This window comes from Erinaceus europaeus, chromosome 6 (genome assembly GCF_950295315.1).
Source record: "Erinaceus europaeus chromosome 6, mEriEur2.1, whole genome shotgun sequence".
Classification (NCBI taxonomy): Eukaryota; Metazoa; Chordata; class Mammalia; order Eulipotyphla; family Erinaceidae; genus Erinaceus; species Erinaceus europaeus.
In genome coordinates, this window is record NC_080167.1 from 16,706,731 (window position 1) to 16,725,303 (window position 18,573).

At 40.8% G+C, this 18,573-nt stretch overlaps 1 protein-coding gene across 12 annotated transcripts in view; it reads right to left on the bottom strand.

Annotated features, from left to right (window-relative positions):
• Positions 1-18,573, bottom strand: part of MPHOSPH9 (M-phase phosphoprotein 9) — a 93,953-nt gene that overhangs the window by 72,548 nt on the left and 2,832 nt on the right. For 6 of the 12 annotated variants that reach the window (XR_009550406.1, XM_060193236.1, XM_060193235.1 and 3 more), the window contains exons 2-5: positions 13,550-13,812; positions 8,685-8,838; positions 3,021-3,110; positions 1,581-2,101 (exon numbers count right to left, since the gene is read on the bottom strand). Coding sequence is in view for 11 of the 12 variants with exons in the window: in XM_060193236.1 (XP_060049219.1) it covers positions 1,581-2,101; positions 3,021-3,110; positions 8,685-8,838; positions 13,550-13,656 (872 nt within the window). In the remaining variant the exon portion in view is untranslated. Of the gene's footprint in view, positions 1-1,580; positions 2,102-3,020; positions 3,111-8,684; positions 8,839-13,549; positions 13,813-18,573 lie in introns of those variants that run through there. The other 6 variants (XM_060193241.1, XM_060193234.1, XM_060193240.1 and 3 more) reach the window with 5 other exon arrangements.

Here is an 18,573-nt window from a genome sequence, read left to right on the forward strand (position 1 = left end):
TATTATTAATGATTTAATACTGGTTTGATCTTTAGAACCACATTTGTCAGAACAATGCTCTAGAATTCTCTAATAAGTAAATACATCTTGTTTGTTTTTGGTTTACATTCAGTCTCTTACAGACTACTGTTTTTTTGTGTGTGTGTTTGTTTCATTTTAATTTTTTGCCCTGCAGATGGAGAGCATGGGGCTCAAACTAGGTTCCTTAGCCGGTCCATGTGCTTCATGCCATGTGCACTTAACCTACTGCACCACCGCCCAGGCCCCAATTTTTCTTTTTTTTATAAGACATCATAGGGCTGGGTGGTGGCACACCTGGTTGACTGCTCATGTTATAATGCGCAAGGACCCAGGTTTGAGCCCTTGGTCCCCACCTGCAGGGGAGGAAGCTTCACAAGTGGTGAAGCAATATTGCAGGTATCTTTTTGTCTCTTTCCCTCTCTTATATCCCCCTTTCTCTCTATTTCTGGCTGTCTCTACAAACTCAATAAAGATAATTTAAAATTTTTTTTAAAAAAAGAACTCAAAGGAAGCTTTAAAAAATAACAAAAATAAGAAAAAAATAACAAAAATAAATAAGTAAATAAAAAGACATCATTAAAAGTATTTTTCTGCTAATATTTCCCACTTTCAGTTTAATAAACACTGAAAATGGCAAGAAAGATATATGAGATTAGTATATGGTATGCTCTACTTATTTTTAACTAACAATAAAGATTCTTATTTTCTTCTTTTAGATTATTTATTTATTTATTTATTTATTAATGAGAAAGACAGGAGGAGAAAGAACCAGACATCACTCTGGAACATTTGCCCCTGGGAATTGAACTCAGGACCTCATGCTTGAGTCTCCAGTGCTTTAGTCATTACACCACCTCCCGAACCACGAAGACTCTTACTTTCATAGTAAAATGGACACGTCTTTATTTATTTAACTTTTTTTTTAATGCCACCAGGATACTCATTGTTCCTGAAGGTCACTTTTTTTTTTAAATATTTATTTATTTTTTTAATTCCCTTTAGTTACCCTTGTTGTTTTATTGTTGTAGTTGTTGTTATTGCTATCATTGTTGTTGGATAGGACAGAGAGAAATGGAGAGAGATGGGGAAGACAAAGAGAGGGAGAAAGACAGACACCTGCAGATCTGCTTCACCACTTATGAAGCGACCCCCATCTGCAGGTGGGGAGCCGGAGGCTTGAACTGGGATCCTTCTGCCGGTCCTTGAGCTTTGTGCCATGTATGCTTAACACGCTGCACAACTCCCAAAGGTCACTTATTTTTCCTTCTTTCTTTTTCATTAGAACAGAGAGAAATAGAGGAGAAAGAAAGACACCTGCAGAACTGCTTTACCACTCATGAAGCATCTCCCCTGCAGGTGTGGACTGGGGGCTCCATCTGGACCTTTGGGTATGATAATGTGTGCAGTCAACACGGTGCACACCTACCTGGCCCCAAAATAATAAATCTTTAAATACATACCCCATTTTGTTATATAGTCCAGCTAAAAACTTTTATTTACAAAATTTTTAAGTATAGAGAACAAGTAAAGCTCTCTTCAAATGGAGAAGTTCTACCTACCTATTTGTTTTGCCACTGTATACTTCTGAAATCTTCTGATCATTAAGAAAATTGTGTTCAAATTCATCAGGAAAGATGGGACTATCATCCTTTAAAGGTGCACAAAATTCTTCAGTGGGGCGTATATAAAAACTATTATTTTTCACAGCATCTGTCACTGACTCCGGCTGCACCACGGTCCTTCTGTACTGTCCTGGCGAAACCTCTTCGTGCTCCATGAACTCTTTAGGGTCCTTGGACTTGTACGTATTTAATTCTGAGACACAGAAGGTACCGTAGCCGCTGCTCACCGAGCTGCCATCCACGTTGCAGTCTGGTTGGGATATAGTTGTTTCTTGCTGCATTTCAGGTTCTTGAGAGTCAGGGTAACTGACAACAGACTCATTTCTCTCACTATTTTCAGAAAAAAAACCCATTTGACTTTCTGCAGATGTTTCTTTGCTTAAAGAACTGTTATAGGAAGCCCAGGAAGTATTACTGGTCTGTAACTTGACTAAATTTTTTATCTCTTCCTGTATACGCTGAAAAATGAAGTTAGAAAATTCGGTTCAGAAATTACACTAGACACCACATTTTCATAAATGCTATAAACATACTGTGTTTTTTAAAAAATATTTTCATTTACTTTATTCTAATGAGAAAGAGTAGATACAGAGGGAAAGATACTGAGAGAAAGAGACCAGAACACTGCTCAGTTCTGGCTTATGGTGGTGCTGGGGATTGAAGCTGAGATCTCAGAGCCTCAGGATTTTAAGGCGTTTGCATAACCATTATGCTATCTCCTCAGCCCCATACTGTATTTTAAAATAAGACACTATTCTTTTTTTAAGGTGTGTATTTTTTTTTTAATTCCCTTTCGTTGCCCTTGTTGTTTTATTGTTGTTGTTGATGATGATGGATAGGACAGAGAGAAATGGAGAGAAGAGGGGGAGACAGAAGCTTTCCCCCTGCAGGTGGGGGTCAGAGGCTCAAATCTGGGTCCGTAAGCACTATAACATGTGTGCTCAAACAGGTGCACCCAGCCCCAAATACTGTTCTAAAGATAAACTTTTAAATTTTTTTAAAATTTTTAATATTTATTTTTTTATTCATTTTTGTTGCCCTTGTTGTTTTATTGTTGTAATTATTATTGTTGTTGTTACTGATGACGTTGTTGGATAGGACAGAGAGAAATGGAGAGAGAGGGGGAAGACATAGGGGGAGAGAAAGATAGACACCTGCAGACCTGCTTCACCGCCTGTGAAGCGACTCCCCTGCAGGTGGGGAGCCGGGGGCGCGAACCAGGATCCTTGCACAGGTCCTTGCGCTTTGCGCCACATGCACTTAACCCACCGCCTGACTCCTAAACTGTTTTAAATTTCTAAACAAAATCTATACAGAAAAATGCATTCTATTGCAAATCTTACATTTAAAAAGAAAAGGCCAAACTAAGTAACTTACTTGAATTTGGTTGTGGAACTGTTCCTGCTGAGCAACTACCTGCTCCTGACATTGTTTTTCCACCAAATTGAACAGCTGTAACCACCTGGCCTAATAAAACATAAAATATGTTTGTTTCAGAGGATCTTTAATGACTTAATAGTAAAAATTAACTTTCTATTAAAGAACCAGAGCATCAGTTTTGCACGTGTGATACTGGAGATCAAACTCAAGACCTCATGCTTGAAAATCCAACACTTTATGCACTGTGCCAACTCCCAAGTGATGCAAAAAATATTTTAACCAGCTACTTCACAGATTTCCTCCAATGAGGAAAGAACCTTCTTTAAAATTTATTTTAGGGGACCAGGCAGCAACATGCTGGGTTAAGTGCACATGGTGAAAGGCGCAAGGACCACAGCAAGGATCCCGGTTAAAGCCCCAGCATCCCCACCTGCAGAGGGGGTCACTTCACAAGCAGTGAAGTAGGTCTGCAAGTCTCTTTCTTCCCCCTCTGTATTCCCCTCCTCTCAATTTCTCTCTGTCCTATCCAACAACAGCAGCAGCAACAACAGTTCCAATAACAATGGAAAAAAGATGGATGCATGGTCCTGGAGGTGGTGCAATGGATAGTGTTGACTCTCAAGCATGAGGTCCTGAGTTCAGTCTCTGGCAGCACATATACCAGAGTGATGTCTGGTTCTTTCTCTTTCCTCCTATCCCTCTCATTAATAAATAAATAAAATTTTTTTTATAAAAAAGATGGCTGCCAGGAGCAGTGGATTCGTACTGCAGGCCCAGAGCCCCATAGATAGCCCTGGAGGCCAAAAAAAAAAAAGTGTTTTAGAGGTACAAAAGGTGGCACAGTAGATAAAGTAATAGACTCTCAAGCGTGAGTTCCTCAGTTCAATCCCCAACACAGCACCAGAGGCCATTTTTCCCATTTTGTTGTCATTGTTATTGTTGTCATTGATGTTGTTGTTGGATAAGACAGAGAGAACTCAAGAGAGGACAGGAGACGGGGGGGTGGGGGGGGGAGAGAAAGACAGACACTTGCAGACCTGCTTCATTTGTGAAGCGACCCCCCTGCAGGTGGGGAATCAGGGGCTTAAACCAAGATCCTTACGTCGGTTTTTGTGCTTTGTGCCATGTGTGCTTAACCCGATGCGCTACCGCCCGACCCCCAATGTCTCCCCGATGTATGGTTCTTCCTCTCTCCCTTATCTTCACAAACAAATAAAAACTTAAAATAAATAAAATGTATTTTAATGTAAACTTTGTTTTTAATATAGTTTAGTATTTGTTTGAGAGAGATTAAGAGCCAGACATCATTCTGCTACATATGCTGCCAGGGATTGAACTCAGGACCTCATGCTTGAGAGTCCAGTGCTTTATCCACTGTGCCACTTCCAGGACCACTTAATGTAAACTTTATAAGCTAAATTAAATAGCTCTAAAACTATTTAGGGGATGTAGCTCAGTGGTAGAATGCCTTCTTCACATCTCTAGGACGCTGGGTTTGATGTTCACGATCAAAAAAACAGAAAATGGAACCATTATTTAATGCAAAAGTGCAAGGACATATATGCCTAAGCACTCACCCCCACCCTTTTTTTTTGTATTTTTGCTACTAGGACTTTGCCAGAAGACTGTGTTGGAGCAATTCCACACATCCCAATGGATTCTATTTTTCTCTTTATTTCAGTGAATGAGAGGGAGGGAGAGCATCTTTGCATCGTGATCCCATGTGGTGGTAGCTGGAGGCTTGAACATAGGTTCTCATGTGCAGCAAAATGTGTATTAGGTGGGGGCTGGAGTGGTGGCACACACCTTGTGGAGCACAAGGGTTAAATGCACAAGGAACTGTGTTCAAGGCCCTGGCCCCCACCTGTAGGGAGGAACTTCCTGAGTGATGAAGCAGTGCTTCAGGTCTCTCTCTCCATCTTCCCTTCCCTTTCAGTTTCTCTTTGGCTATGCAAAATAAATAATATATTTTTTTAAAAAGTGTGCACTGGGTGAGGTGCTGTCTCCTAGCCCCAAGCAACAGTGGTTGTGTAAAAATATATTCATGCAGGGAGCAGGCAGGTTAAGCACACATGGCATGAAATGCAAGGACCAGCATAAGGATCCTGGTTCAAGCCCCCCGCTCCCCACCTGCAGGGGGGTCACTTCACAGGTGGTGAAGCAGATCTGCAGGTGTCTGTTTTTCTCTCCCCGTCTCCCCCTCCTTTCTTGATTTCTCTCTGTCCTATCCAACAACAGCAATGACAACAATAACAATAAGAACAACAAGGACAACAAAAAATAAGGGGGAAAAGGCCTCCAGGTATGGTCCGGGAGGTGGTGCAGTGATAAAGCTTTGGACTCTCAAACATGAGGTCCAGAGTTCGATCCCCGGCAATACATGTGCCAGAGTGATGTCTGGTTCTTTCTCTCTCCTATCTTTCTCATAAATAAATAAAATATTTTTTTAAAAAAATGCCTCCAGGAGCGGTGGAGTAATAGTACAGGCAACGAGCCCCAGCGATAACCCTGGGGGCAAAGAAAATAAAAGACTTTTCATTCCTGAGGCTCTAAGGTCCAGGTTTAATCCCCTATATGCCAGAGGTGGGCAGTTTCCTGGTAAAATAAAAATATAGCACAATAAGAAATTATTTACTGGGCTGGGTGGTGGCACACCTGATTGAGTGCACATGTTATAATGCACAAGGACCCGGGTTCAAGCCCCCAGTCCCCACCTGCAGGGGGAAAGCTTTGCAAATGGTGAAGCAGTGTTGCAGGTGTCTCTCTGTCTCTCTCCCTCTCTGTTACCACTACCCTCTGAATTTCTGGCTGTCTCTATCCAATAAATAAATAAAGATAACAAAAAAAATTTTTTAAAGAAATTATTTACCTTTATGAGAACTTGAGCCTAAATTCATTTATTCTTTAAGTAAAAAAAAAAAAAAAAAAACTCTTCAAAGTCTGACACTAAAGTGTTTTTAAAGCACAGTAGATGAAAACAAGTGACTCTGGAAACCTGTGGAACTCGTCTCGAAGCCCCTTTGTGTCACCTTCAGCTGCTGCTTCATCTACACATCCCTGAGGACCCAGCAGGAAATGTAGCTGCCCTGTCTAAAACCTGTCACTGTTGTGCACTGTCTGGCTCTCACACACGCCTCTCAACTCCATCGCAGCATGCTCTGCCCCCTGCTGGGCACACCCCATCCTGGCTGGCCTATTTCTGTCCCCTGAACATGCAAAAACTGTCTTCCACCTCAAAACCTTTCCCTCTGCTTGCAAGGCTCCCTCCTAGGTCCTCTACATGACTGCTTCTTCCCATCCTACCATTTCAGCTCAACTGTCACCCTCTCAAAGAGTTTCTGAGTGCATCTCAGTTGTGCTCTTGTCTTCCTGGACAGCATCTGTCACCATCAGACAAGTCTCACACACTCACTTGTCCACCTCCCAGCCCTGCCTCCACACTTATCTCCAGTACTAGGATCCAATGCCAAGGAGTGCAGAGGCACAAGAGAGGTGGCTGAAATGGGAACATAGAAATGTCTATTTCAGGCAGAGGGTAGATAGCATAACAGTTATGCAAAGAGACTTTCAAACCCGAGGCTCCAGAATCCCAGGTTCAATCCCCCACACTATCATAAACCAGAGCTGAACAGTGCTCTGGTAACAAAAAAAGAGAAATGTTTGTTTCGGGAGCCAGCGGTAGCTCAGCGGCTTAAGTGCACGTGGCACAAAGCACAAATACCACGGAAGGATCCCCACCTGCAGGGGAATCGCTTCACAGGAGGTGAAGCAGGTCTGCAGGTATCTATCTTTCTCTGCCTCTCTGTCTTCCCTTCCTCTCTCCACTTCTCTCTGTCCTATCCAATAACGATGGCATCAATAACTATAATAATAACTACAACAACAATTAAAAAAGGGCAACAAAAGGGAAAATAAAATATTTTAAAAAATTTAAGAAAATGGAAAATATATATATATAAATTAAATAGGTACCATTCTCATAAAACTAAATTACAATAACTACAGAATAATACTTTAACATTAAAATGGCTATTTGTTGTTAATCACATCCTTATTACCATTTTCTTATTTAAGATACAAACAAAGCCTATTCAAGATATAAATCAATGCAAGAAAATTTGTTACTGCTAATCAGGTTTTATAGTATTTTAATTCTAAATAAACTTATTTAATAGCATTTTAAGTGCAACAAATAATATTACTCATGTACCAGTATGTGCTCTGACCTCTCTTTTTCCGTCTCATGTGAAACTCTCTCATATATTATCAACAAAAGAAAAGCAAAAAGTGTTGGACTCTCAAGCAGGTTTCAAATCTGATCCCAGCATCACATGTACCAGAGTGATGCTCTGATTCTTTCTCCCTCTCATTCTGATAAATAAAAAAAATAAAAATAAGCAGATAAAAATTAAGAAAAAGAGCATTCAAATATTTCAAAGTGGATTTAGATTTTACAAAGTTATAATTCCATGAGTTACTTAAAACATCACAATTAGCAAATGTATTATTAATTTTAGAATTCTCATTTCTCTGAACAAAGACAGTATTTTGCCTTGTTTTTAAAGTGGGATCAGTGATGACTCCCCAAGGAAAAAATACATAAATAAATAAATATACAAAAGTATAAATATATAAAGTATAAGTGGAGTGGGAGTCGGGTGGTAGCACAGTGGGTTAAGCACACGTGGCTCAAAGTTAAAGGACTGGCATAAGGCTCCCGGTTCCAGCCCCCAGCTTCCCATGTGCAGGGGAGTCGCTTCACAGGCAGTGAAACAGGTCTGCAGGTGTCTATCTTTCTCTTCCCCTCCTCTCTCCATTTCTCTCTGTCCTATCCAACAATGACGACATCAAAAACAATAATAATAACTACAACAACAACAATAAAAAAGCAACAAGGGCAACAAAAGGGAAAATAAATATAAAAAATGTAAAAATAAAGTATAAGTGGAGAGAAGATAGCATAACAGTTATGCAGAAAGGCTTTCATGCCTGAAGTCCAAAGTTCAGCCCTGGTTCAGTACTACCATAAGATAGCACTGAGCCATGCTCTGGTTAAAAATAAACAAATAGGGGGTTGCACTGTTATATGGAAAACTGGGAAATGTTATGCATGTACAAACTATTTTATTTACTGTCGAATGTAAAACATTAATTTCCCAATAAAGAAATTTTAAAAATAAACAAACAAACAAATAAGGGAGAAGGGTGATACCCCCCCGGGTTAAGCGCAGGTAGTGCAATGCTCAAAGACCGACATAAGGATCCTGGTTCCAGCCCTGGCTCCCCACCTGTAGGTGAGTCGCTTCACAGGTGGTAAAGCAGGTCTGCAAGTGTCTATCTTTCTCTCCCCCTCCGTTTTCCCTCCTCTCTCCACTTCTCTCTGTCCTATCTAACAACAACAATAACTACAACAACAATGAAAAAACAAGGGCAACAAAAATGAAAATAAATAAATATTTAATTTTTTTTAAGTTTGGATTATCTTTTCCACATCTGTTCAATATGATTCCCCAATTAATACACTTGAGCTAATTTTTACTTTAGCAGTAACTTTAGTAACATGCTCTTTAGGATATAAATCTCTAGTAATTTAGAGTAATGATACATAAATAAGTAGAATTATTTAATTCCAAAAAAAATAAATAAAGCAGAACTAGATACCTCACAGTTTTTCCAAAGTTCCGAATCGGTCTTTCCACTGTTTTGTAGTTCTTGCATTAAAGAAGTTAAGACTTCAACTGTGCCTTGAATCACAGATGGTCTGGTCTTCCCTGAGAAAGAGGATACCCCATTTGTACTAAGGTGGGGACTACTTCTGTTGAAACATAAATAATTCAAATGGTTTCCTTCATTCTACCAAAACGTTGAATAATTCAGTAGTTCAAGATTTAGCAGAGCAGTACAAAACCACTGACATTTAATCCTTTTTAATGGCACCTCATTTGTTAAAAAATCTGATCACAAGTTTGTCCAGGAAAGGAAAATAGCAATGAAAAGATAGGCAATACTTTAGTAGTTTTTTGTTTGTTTGTTTGTTTGTTTTAAAGAACATAATAAAAAGAGCTTCTTCAGAACCCAGAGAACATTCTGAAGCACCAGCAGAAAATAAGCTTCTGCTAAACAATAGTAAGAAAAATTTATAGCTTGTACCATCCAAATTACTCTACAGGATTAGTTCTCCACACTGAGAACAGTCCTTCATTGTGATGGAAATTCTTCTTCCTCAGCCCAGAATTACAGTCAATCTTGTTAATTGGATTCCCTCTAATTCTGTGTGATAAGCAGATGCTTATCTTTGGACTGTCTTTGAATAAAAGTTGTGTCAAGCAAATTAGCAGCAAATATTCAGTCTTATTTAGCCTATTCAGTGTGCAAAATAGCATTTCTTTTTTCAGGAAGACTGCTTTTCTGAATTTAAGACGAGTTTATTTCAGATTTGCTTTCTAAAAGTATATAGGACATTATAAAGACAGTAAGATTTGTTTAAATTGGGGGTCGGGTGGTGGTGCAGTGGGTTAAGCGCATGTGGTGCAAAGCACAAGGATCCCGGTTCCAGCCCCCAGCTCCCCACCTGCAGGGGAGTCGCTTCACAGGCGGTGAAGCAGGTCTGCAGGTGTCTATCTTTCTCTCCCCCTCTCTGTCTTCCCCTCCTCTCTCCATTTCTCTCTGTCCTATCCAACAACGAACAACATCAACAATGGCAATAATAATAACCACAATGAGGCTACAACAAGGGCAACAAAAAGGGGGAAAAAATGGCCTCCAGGAGCGGTAGATTCATGGTGCAGGCACCGAGCCCAGCAATAACCCTGGAGGAAAAAAAGAAAAAAAAAGATTTGTTTAAATTCCAGTCACCAAAAAGGGCCTTTCAGCTACTTATTAATACCCCACTTTGTCTCACAAAGTGTTTATTTTTAAGAGGACACTAATGAGAATAAGAATGAAATAACAAATATACATATATTTTTTTTTCAAGTGGAACAGAGTATAATATGCTATCCATAGGAGTTTACCTTGTATAATAATCAGATTTATATGTGGCTAATTTAACTGCCAGTCACAGTGAGAAAGGAGATGAGTTCAGTTACACTTTCCTTAGAAAGGCACTTAGGTACTTTCAGGCAAATCAAACACTACCCAGCATGGTCTAAAGGGAGATCTTCCAAGAACTGAGCTTCAAATGGGCCACCAAATGGCACAGGAAACAAGCATTCACCCACTGGGTATGGATTACTATGCAGACATCTCTTCTTGATCATTTCCCACACTTCTTGGTTTTCCCCATCCACCCCACTTTCAATTTCTGTTTTCTCCTATTTAGCATTTTCTGGTAAGCTGCCTTGAATTCCTCCTGAGGAGGACAGACAGAGAACACCTTTCTGTTTGTTTGTTTTTAAGATTTTATTTATTTATGAGAAAGATAGGAGGAGAGAGAAAGAACCAGACATCACTCTGGCACATGTGCTGCCGGGGATCAACTCCGGACCTCATGCTTGAGAACCCAAAGCTTTATCACTGCGCCACCTCCCGGACCACAAACACCTTTTTTAAGAAGGTCGTCCAGGAGGTGGCGCAGTGATAAAGCTTTGGATTCTCAAGCGTGAGGTCTTGAGTTCAATCCCCGGCAGCACATGTACCAAAGTGATGTCTGGTTCTTGATCTCTTTTCTCCTATCTTTCTCATCAATAAATTAATAAAATCTTTAAAAAAAAAAAAAAAAAAGAAAGAAAGAAAGAAACTCATTTACTTCATAGCACATAAGATTTCTCCCAGGCCCCATGGGTGCAGATATGTGCTCCTTTGACAGCTGGCCCAAGGCTTTTAACTTCTTATGCCTTTTTTCTCCCCCTAACTGATCTCTTTAAATGGTCCCTACCTCTTTGTTCTTAAGTTGGTTTTTTTTTTTTTCAGGAGTCAGGTGACAACGCAGCGGGTTAAGCACACGTGGTGCAAAGCAAGGATAAGAGTTAGGATCCCAGTTCCAGCCCCCGGCTCCCCACCTACAAGGGAGTCGCTTCACAGGTAGTGAAGCAGGTCTGCAGGTGCCAATGCTTCTCTCCTACTTTCTGTCTTCCCTTCCTCTCTCCATTTCTCTCTGTCCTATCCAACAATGACCACATCAATAACAACAATAATGAAAAACAAGGGCAACAAAAGAGAAAATATATATAAAAAAAATTTTTTTTCAGGGGCGGGGTGGTGGTGCACCTGGTTAAGTGCACATGTTGCAGTGCACAAAGACCTGGGTTCAAGCCTCCGGTCCCCACCTGCAGAGGGAAAGCTTTACAAGTGGTGCAACAGTGCTGCAGGTGTCTTTCTGTCTCTCCCCTCTCTGTCTCCCCTTTCCCTCTTTATTTCTGGCTGTCTCTTACCAATAATTAAATAAAGATAATAAATCTTTTTAAAAGACTGGTTTTTTAGAATGTTAACCTGATTCTTGTTTTTTTCTGTATTATCTTTCTTTATTGGATAAAGACAGCCAGAAATTGAGAAAAGGGGGTTATAGAGAGGGAGAGAGACCAACAAGGGGAAGCTTCATGAGTGGTGAAGCAGGGATGCAGGTGTCTCCCTCTCTCCTCTCAATTTCTGTCTCTATCCAATAATAAATAAAAAAAATAAAAAAAAAAATTTAAAAGAGAGAGGGAGAGAGGCTGGGCATTAGTGCACCAGGTTAAGCGAACATGGCACAAAGCACAAGGGCCCCAGTTCGAGCCCCCAGCTCTCCACCAGCAGAGGAGTTGCTTCACAACTTTCTCTCCCGTCTTCCCCTCCTTTCTCGATTTCTGTCCTATCCAGCAAAAATAGAAAACATAGCCACCAGGAAGACTCATAGTGCAGGCACCCAGCCCCAGCGATCACTCTGGAGGCAAAAGAGAGACACCTGCAGCCCTGCTTCACCACTTGTAAAGCTTTCCCCCTGCAGGTGGGGACCAGGGGCTCAAACCCGTGTATTTTAACATGTGTGCTCAGCCAGATGTGCCACCACCCAGCCCCCTTTTTATTATTTGTTAATAACACAGAAGGAGAAAGAGAACCACAGCATCATTTCAGCACAAAGGATGCCAGAGGTTAAACTCAGGGCCTCATGCTTGAAAGTCCAAGGCTCTGACCAGCGTACAACCTCCTGGGTTTCTCTTTCTTGTTTTTAATTGACTATAAATACAGAAACCAAACCATCAAGTTTGTCAGATCATGTACAAAATGAGAGTAAAAAATCTCTGGTTTAAAAAAAAAAAAAGGGCTTGGGCTGGCCACTTCCTAGAATTCACCTTTAACTGCTATTTTCCAGATGGGTGAGGTACTTCTATAATATTATACATTATCTGTACTGGTAATTTAAATGTAGAAGCAATAGTTTTAGATAACTAAATTTTCTAAGACATACTTGCAATTGTACCAAAAGCAAAGGCGTACAGCAAACTACAACTAGGGATAGGGAAATAGTATAGCAGTTTATGCAACAGACTTTCATGCCTGAAGCTCAGAAGGCCCAAGTTCAAACCCCGGCACCACCATAAACCATAGTAGTGCTCTGGGAATGAAGAAAAAGAAGAGAAGGAAGTCATAGAAAAGAAGGTAGGAATGGAGGAAAACTACAGTTAGGAAGGCAAGTTCTTTCTAAAAAGTCTTTATAGGACCGGGGTAGATAGCATAATGGTTATGCAAAGAGACTCTTATGCTTGAGGCTCCGAATTCCCGGGTTCAATCCCCTGCATCACCATGAGCCAGAGCTGAACAATGCTCTGGTGTTTCTCTCTCTCTTTCTCTCTCTTCATCTCACTCAAAAATAAAAAATAAATAAAATACTTTAAAAATTTTTAAGTCTTTATAAAAAATTAAAATTAAAAAGGAATAAAAATATCCTTAGATTTATTATCTGTCACTGAAAATTTTTGTTGTTTTTTGGGTTTTGTTTGCCTCCAGGGTTATTGCTGGGGCTCAGTGGACGAATTCACTGCTCCTGGAGGCTTGTTTACCCTTTTGTTACCCTTGTTGTTTTATCGTTGTTGTGGTGGTTGTTGTTGTTATTGATGTCATCGCTGTCAGATAGGACAGAGAGAAATTGAGAGATGAGGGGAAGATAATTGGGGAAGAGAAAGACAGACACCTGCAGACCTGCTTCAACACTTGTGAAGTGACCCCACCTGCAGATGGGGAGCAGGGGGATTGAACCAGGATCCTTACACCAGTTCTTGTGCTTTGCGCCATGTGTGTTTAACCCGCTGCACTACTGCCCAACCCCCTAATCATAGTTTTTGGTTTGTTTGTTTGTTTGCTTTGCTTTATGAAAGGGATAGTAGGAGAGAGAACCAGATATAACTCTGGTACATGTGCTTCTGTGATCAAACTCAAGACCTCATGCTTGAGAGTCCAACACTTTATCCACTGCACCACCTCCCAGACCACAATAATAGTTTTTTAATGTAAATCAGTAAGTATGACACTATTTGGATGAATTTGTAAACATACAAATAAAATTATTTGGATATATTGTTACATTTCTTAAATGACTATCCCCTTCTTACCTAACAGTATTTAAGTTCAGCACATTAGAACAGGGAGAATTTTTTATATCAGACTCTACAGTAGATGGAATTTTTTTTAAGGTTTTCACCAAGTCAAAATCTTCCATAGTGTACAGAAATTGTTATGATCTATTATGTGAAAAGGCAGATTCTTTCACTGTTTGAAGAAAGTGAATCCGGGTCGTCTTCAGATGCTTCATCGTCTACAGGCATTTTCAGTTGCTAACATTCAGAACTGTGAAATATCCTAAGCTCCCAAGAGTCTAGAAACAAATAGGGGACAAAAGAAATACTATACAAAGTCACTAAACTTAGTAACTTGCTTTTCATGGCTTTGGAAATTTTGATGCTTTCATTTAAATCAACATTAAGAATAACAACATTGTTTATAATACTCAAAATACAAAAACAAATGTTTATCCACTGATAAATGAACAACTATGGTTCAAAACCATGTATGGAATATTTTTCAGCCAAATACCAAAAAGGATAAATTACTTATAAATGCTATGATGTCAACACTGAAAACATGTTTTAAAAATAAAAGGCAGTTAAAAAAAAATGTAACCAGTACCACCTGGACCTGTTTCACTTTGGACCGTGTCCAGAGACATCAGAAACGGAATGTCAACCTCCAGCTTCATTAATCAGCCACCAGGTTCCAGATGTTACCATGATGCCAACCTGACTTCCCTGGGCAGATGACCCCCACCAATGTGTCCTGGAGCCTCACCTCCCCAGATCCGTGCCCCACTAGGGAAAGAGAGAGACAGGCTGGGAGTATGGATCAACCTGCCAATGCCCATGTTCAGCGGGGAAGCATTACAGAAGCCAGACCTTCCACCTTCTGCACCCCGTAATGACTCTGGGTCCATACTCCCAGAGGGATAAACAATAGGAAAGCTATGGTGGGGGGGGAGGGGATTGGATACAGAGTTCTGGTGGTGGGAATTGTAGCCCTCTTATATTATGATCTTGTCAATATTTCCATTTTATAAATACATTTAAATTAAAAAAAAAAAAAGACAAAAAAACACTAAGTGTTGGCAAGAAAAAAAAAAATAATAATAATAATGTATGATTTCATGAAATAGGTACAACAGACCCACAGAGATGGGAAGCAGATCAGTGGGGCAGCACTGTGGTGCACCATTACCATGCACAATGAGTCCAGTTCCAGCCTTCTGCTCCCCACCCACAAGGGGGGAGCTTCATGAGCCATGAAGCAGGTCTATATGTGTCTGTCTTTATCTCTTCCTATCTCCTCCTCCCCTTTCAACTTCTCTGTCCTATCAAATAAAATAGAAATGATTAAAAAAATAATAATGAAGGAAAAAATGGCCACCAGAAGCAGTAGATTTGTAGTGTGGACACCAAGCCCCAGAGTTAATAACCCTGGTGGCAATAAATAAATTAATTAACTTTAAAAATGGGAGTAACTATAATGGGTATGTTTCCTTCTTGCACTTACCTCATACTAAAAACTACTGCACTGTACACTTTGTTTTATTTGTTTCTTAAGAGACAGAGAGAAACAGAGAGGAGGAGACAGAAAGGAAAGGTGAGGGAGTAGAGCGGTAGCTTAGCGGGTTAAGCGCAGGTGGCACGAAGCACAAGGACCAGTGGAAGGATACCGGTTCGAGCCCCTGGCTCCCCACCTGCAGGGGAGTCCCTTCACAAGTGGTGAAGCAGGTCTGCAGGTGTCTATCTTTCTCTTCCCCTCTCTGTCTTCCCCTCCTCTCTCCATTTCTCTCTGTCCTATCCAACAACGACATCAATAACAACAATAACTACTACAACAATAAAACAAGGGCAACAAAAGGGAAAATAAATAAATAAATATTAAAAAATTAAAAAGAAAAAAAAAGGAAAGGTGAGAGACCTGTAGCACTGCTTCACCTCTTATGAAGATTGACCCCTGCAGGTGGGAACCAGGGGCTTGAACCCAAGTCCTTGTGCCTGATACCGTGTGCCCTCTATTGAGTGCATCACCACCTTGCCCCCAAAATTAAGACTGAAAAATGGAGAAACAGGAAGAAGATGAGGAGAAAGAAGAAGAGAGAGAAGAAGAGAACAAATCTGTAGGATACAGAGTTCTGATGGTGGGAATTGTGTGGAGCTGTATCCCCTTATCCTATGGTTTAGTTAATGTTTCCATTAATAAAAGAAAAGAAAAAAATTAAGATGAATTTTTTTTCCCTCCAGGGTTATTGCTGGGCTAGGTGCCTGCACCATGAATCCACCGCTCCTGGAGGCCATTTTTTCCCCTTTTTGTTGCCCTAGTTGTTGCAGCCTCCTTGCAGTCATTATTGCCATTGTTGACATTGCTTTGTTGTTGGATAGGACAGAGAGAAATGGAGAGAGGAGGGGAAGACACAGAGAGAGGGGAGAGAAAGATAGACACCTGCAGACCTGCTTCACCGCCCATGAAGCGACTCCCCTGCAGGTGGGGAGCCGGGGGCTCGAACCGGGATCCTTACGCCGGTCCTTGCGCTTTGCGCCACGTGCGCTTAACCCACTGCGCCACCGCCCGACTCCCAATTAAGATGAATTTTATGGCACTGAATTATGCCTTTTGAAAAGGTCAAGGAGGTGGCGCAATGGATACAGTGTTGGACTCTCCAGCATGAAGTCCTGAGTTCAATCCCCAGAAGCACATGTACCAGAGTGATGTCTGGTTCTTTCTCTCTCCTCCTATCTCTCTCATTAATAAATAAATAAAATATTAAAAAAAAAAAAAAAAAACTACAGGGGCCAGGTGGTGGCACACCCAATTGAGTGCATGTTACAATGTGTAAAGACCCAGGGTCAAGCCCCACACCCCACCTGCAGGAGAAAAGTTTCCCAAGCAGTAAACCAGTGCTGCAGGTGTGTCTCTCCTTCCCTAGCTCCCCCTTCCCTCTCAGTTTCTACCCAATACATAAATACTTTTTGTTGTTGTTGTAATTATTGTTGTTATTGATGTCATCATTGCTGGACAGGACAGAGAGAAATGGAGAGAGGGGAAGACAGAGGGGGCGAGAAAGACAGACACCTGCAGACCTGTTTCACCGCCTGTGAAGCGACTCCCCTGCAGGTGGGGAGCCAGGGACTCCAACCAGGATCCTTACTCCCGTCCTTGAGCTTTGCACCATGTGCACTTAACCTGCTGTGCTACAGCCCGACTCCCACTTTTTTTTTAAAAGATATTTATTTTTATTCTCTTTTGTTGCCCTTGTTGTAGTTATTATTGTTGTAGTTATTATTGTTATTGATGTCATTGTTGGATAGGACAGAGAGAAATGGAGAGAGGAGGGGAAGATAGAGAAGGGAAGAGAAAGACACCTGCAGACCTGCTTCACCGCTTGCAAAGTGACTCCCCTGCAGGTGGGGAGCTGAGGGCTCGAACTGGGATCCTTACGTCGGTCCTTGTGCTTTTCACCACATGCGCTTAACTTTCTGCGTTACCCCGATTCCCACACTTTTTTTTTTTAACCAGAGCACTCCTCAGCTCTGGTTTATGGTAGTATGAAAGATTGAACCTGGCATTTTGGGGCCTCAGGCATGAGAATCTGTTTGCCATAGCCCTTAAACTATCCAACCTCCACCCATAAATAAATACTTTTCTTCCTCTCTCATGTGAAACTAATATGTATTAAAGATGTAATATGTAACAAAGAAAAAAATTAAGTTGGACTCTCATGCCTGATACTCCATAGTCCCAGGTTTAATCTTCTGCACCACCATAAGCCAGAGCTACGCAGTGCTCTGGTAAACAATACAAAATAAAAGTAGAAATAATAATTTTACTTAAGGGAGTCAGGCAGTAGCGCAGCAGGTTAAGCACATGTGGCGCAAAGCGCCAAGGACCGGCTTAAGGATCCCGGTTTGAGCCCCCGGCTCCCCACCTTCAGAGGAGTTGCTTCACAGGTGGTGAAGCAGGTCTTCAGGTATCTGTCTTTCTCTCCCCCTCTGTCTTCCCCTCCTCTCTCCATTTCTCTCTGTCCTATCCAATGACAGCAACAACAACAATAATAACTACAACAATAAAACAAGGGCAACAATTGGAAATAAGTAAATTTTTTTTAAAGATTTAAAAAAAGAAAAAATAATAATTTTACTTAAAAAATAAAATAAAGCTGTAATTAAAAAAATCTAAAGAGTGGTTCGGGAGGTAGCACAGTGGATAAAGCACTGGATTCTCAAGCATGAGGTCCCAAGTATGATCCTTGGCAGTACACATACCAGAGTGATAACTGGTTCTTTCTCTCTTCCTATCTTTCTCATTAAGAAAAAATAAAATCTTTTTTTAAAAAAAAAAAAAATCTAAAGAGCCAGGAAGATATCTCAGCCTATTAAGAGCACCAACTTGCAGCCTAAGACACAGAGTTCAGTCCCTAACACAATCTTATGCCAGAGCTGCTCAATGCTCTGGTTCTCTCCCTCCCTGACTCATTCTTGGTCTCCTTAGAATAAATAAATAAATTGTGGTCTGGGCGGTGGTTCAGTGTATGAAGTGGTCTCCAGTTCAATTTCCGATGCTCTGACTCTCCTCTCTCTCATTAATAAACAAGTCCTACAATAATAATAATAAATAGTCAGCAAAATAGCACACTTAAAAAAAAAAGTGGGAGTCAGGCAGTAAGTAGCACAGTGGGTTAAGTGCAGGTGGTGCAAAACGAAAGCACAAGGACCGGCTTAAGGATCCCAGTTCGAGCCCCTGACTCCCCAGCTGCAGGGGAATCGCTTCACAAGCAGTGAAGCAGGTCTGCAGGTGTCTACCTTTCTCTCCTCCTCTGTCTTCCCCTCCTCTCTCTATTTTTCTCTGTCCTATCCAACAACAACAACAATAACAACAATAATAACTACAACAATAAAACAAGGGCTACAATGAGGCGCTCAAGTCCCAGGTTCAATCCCCCACATCACCATAAGCCCGAGCTGAGCAGTGCTCTGGTAAAAAAAATTAATTAATTAATTAATTAGTTAATTAAAATAAAATAAAACAAGGGCAACAAAAGGGAATATATTTTTTTTAATTTTAA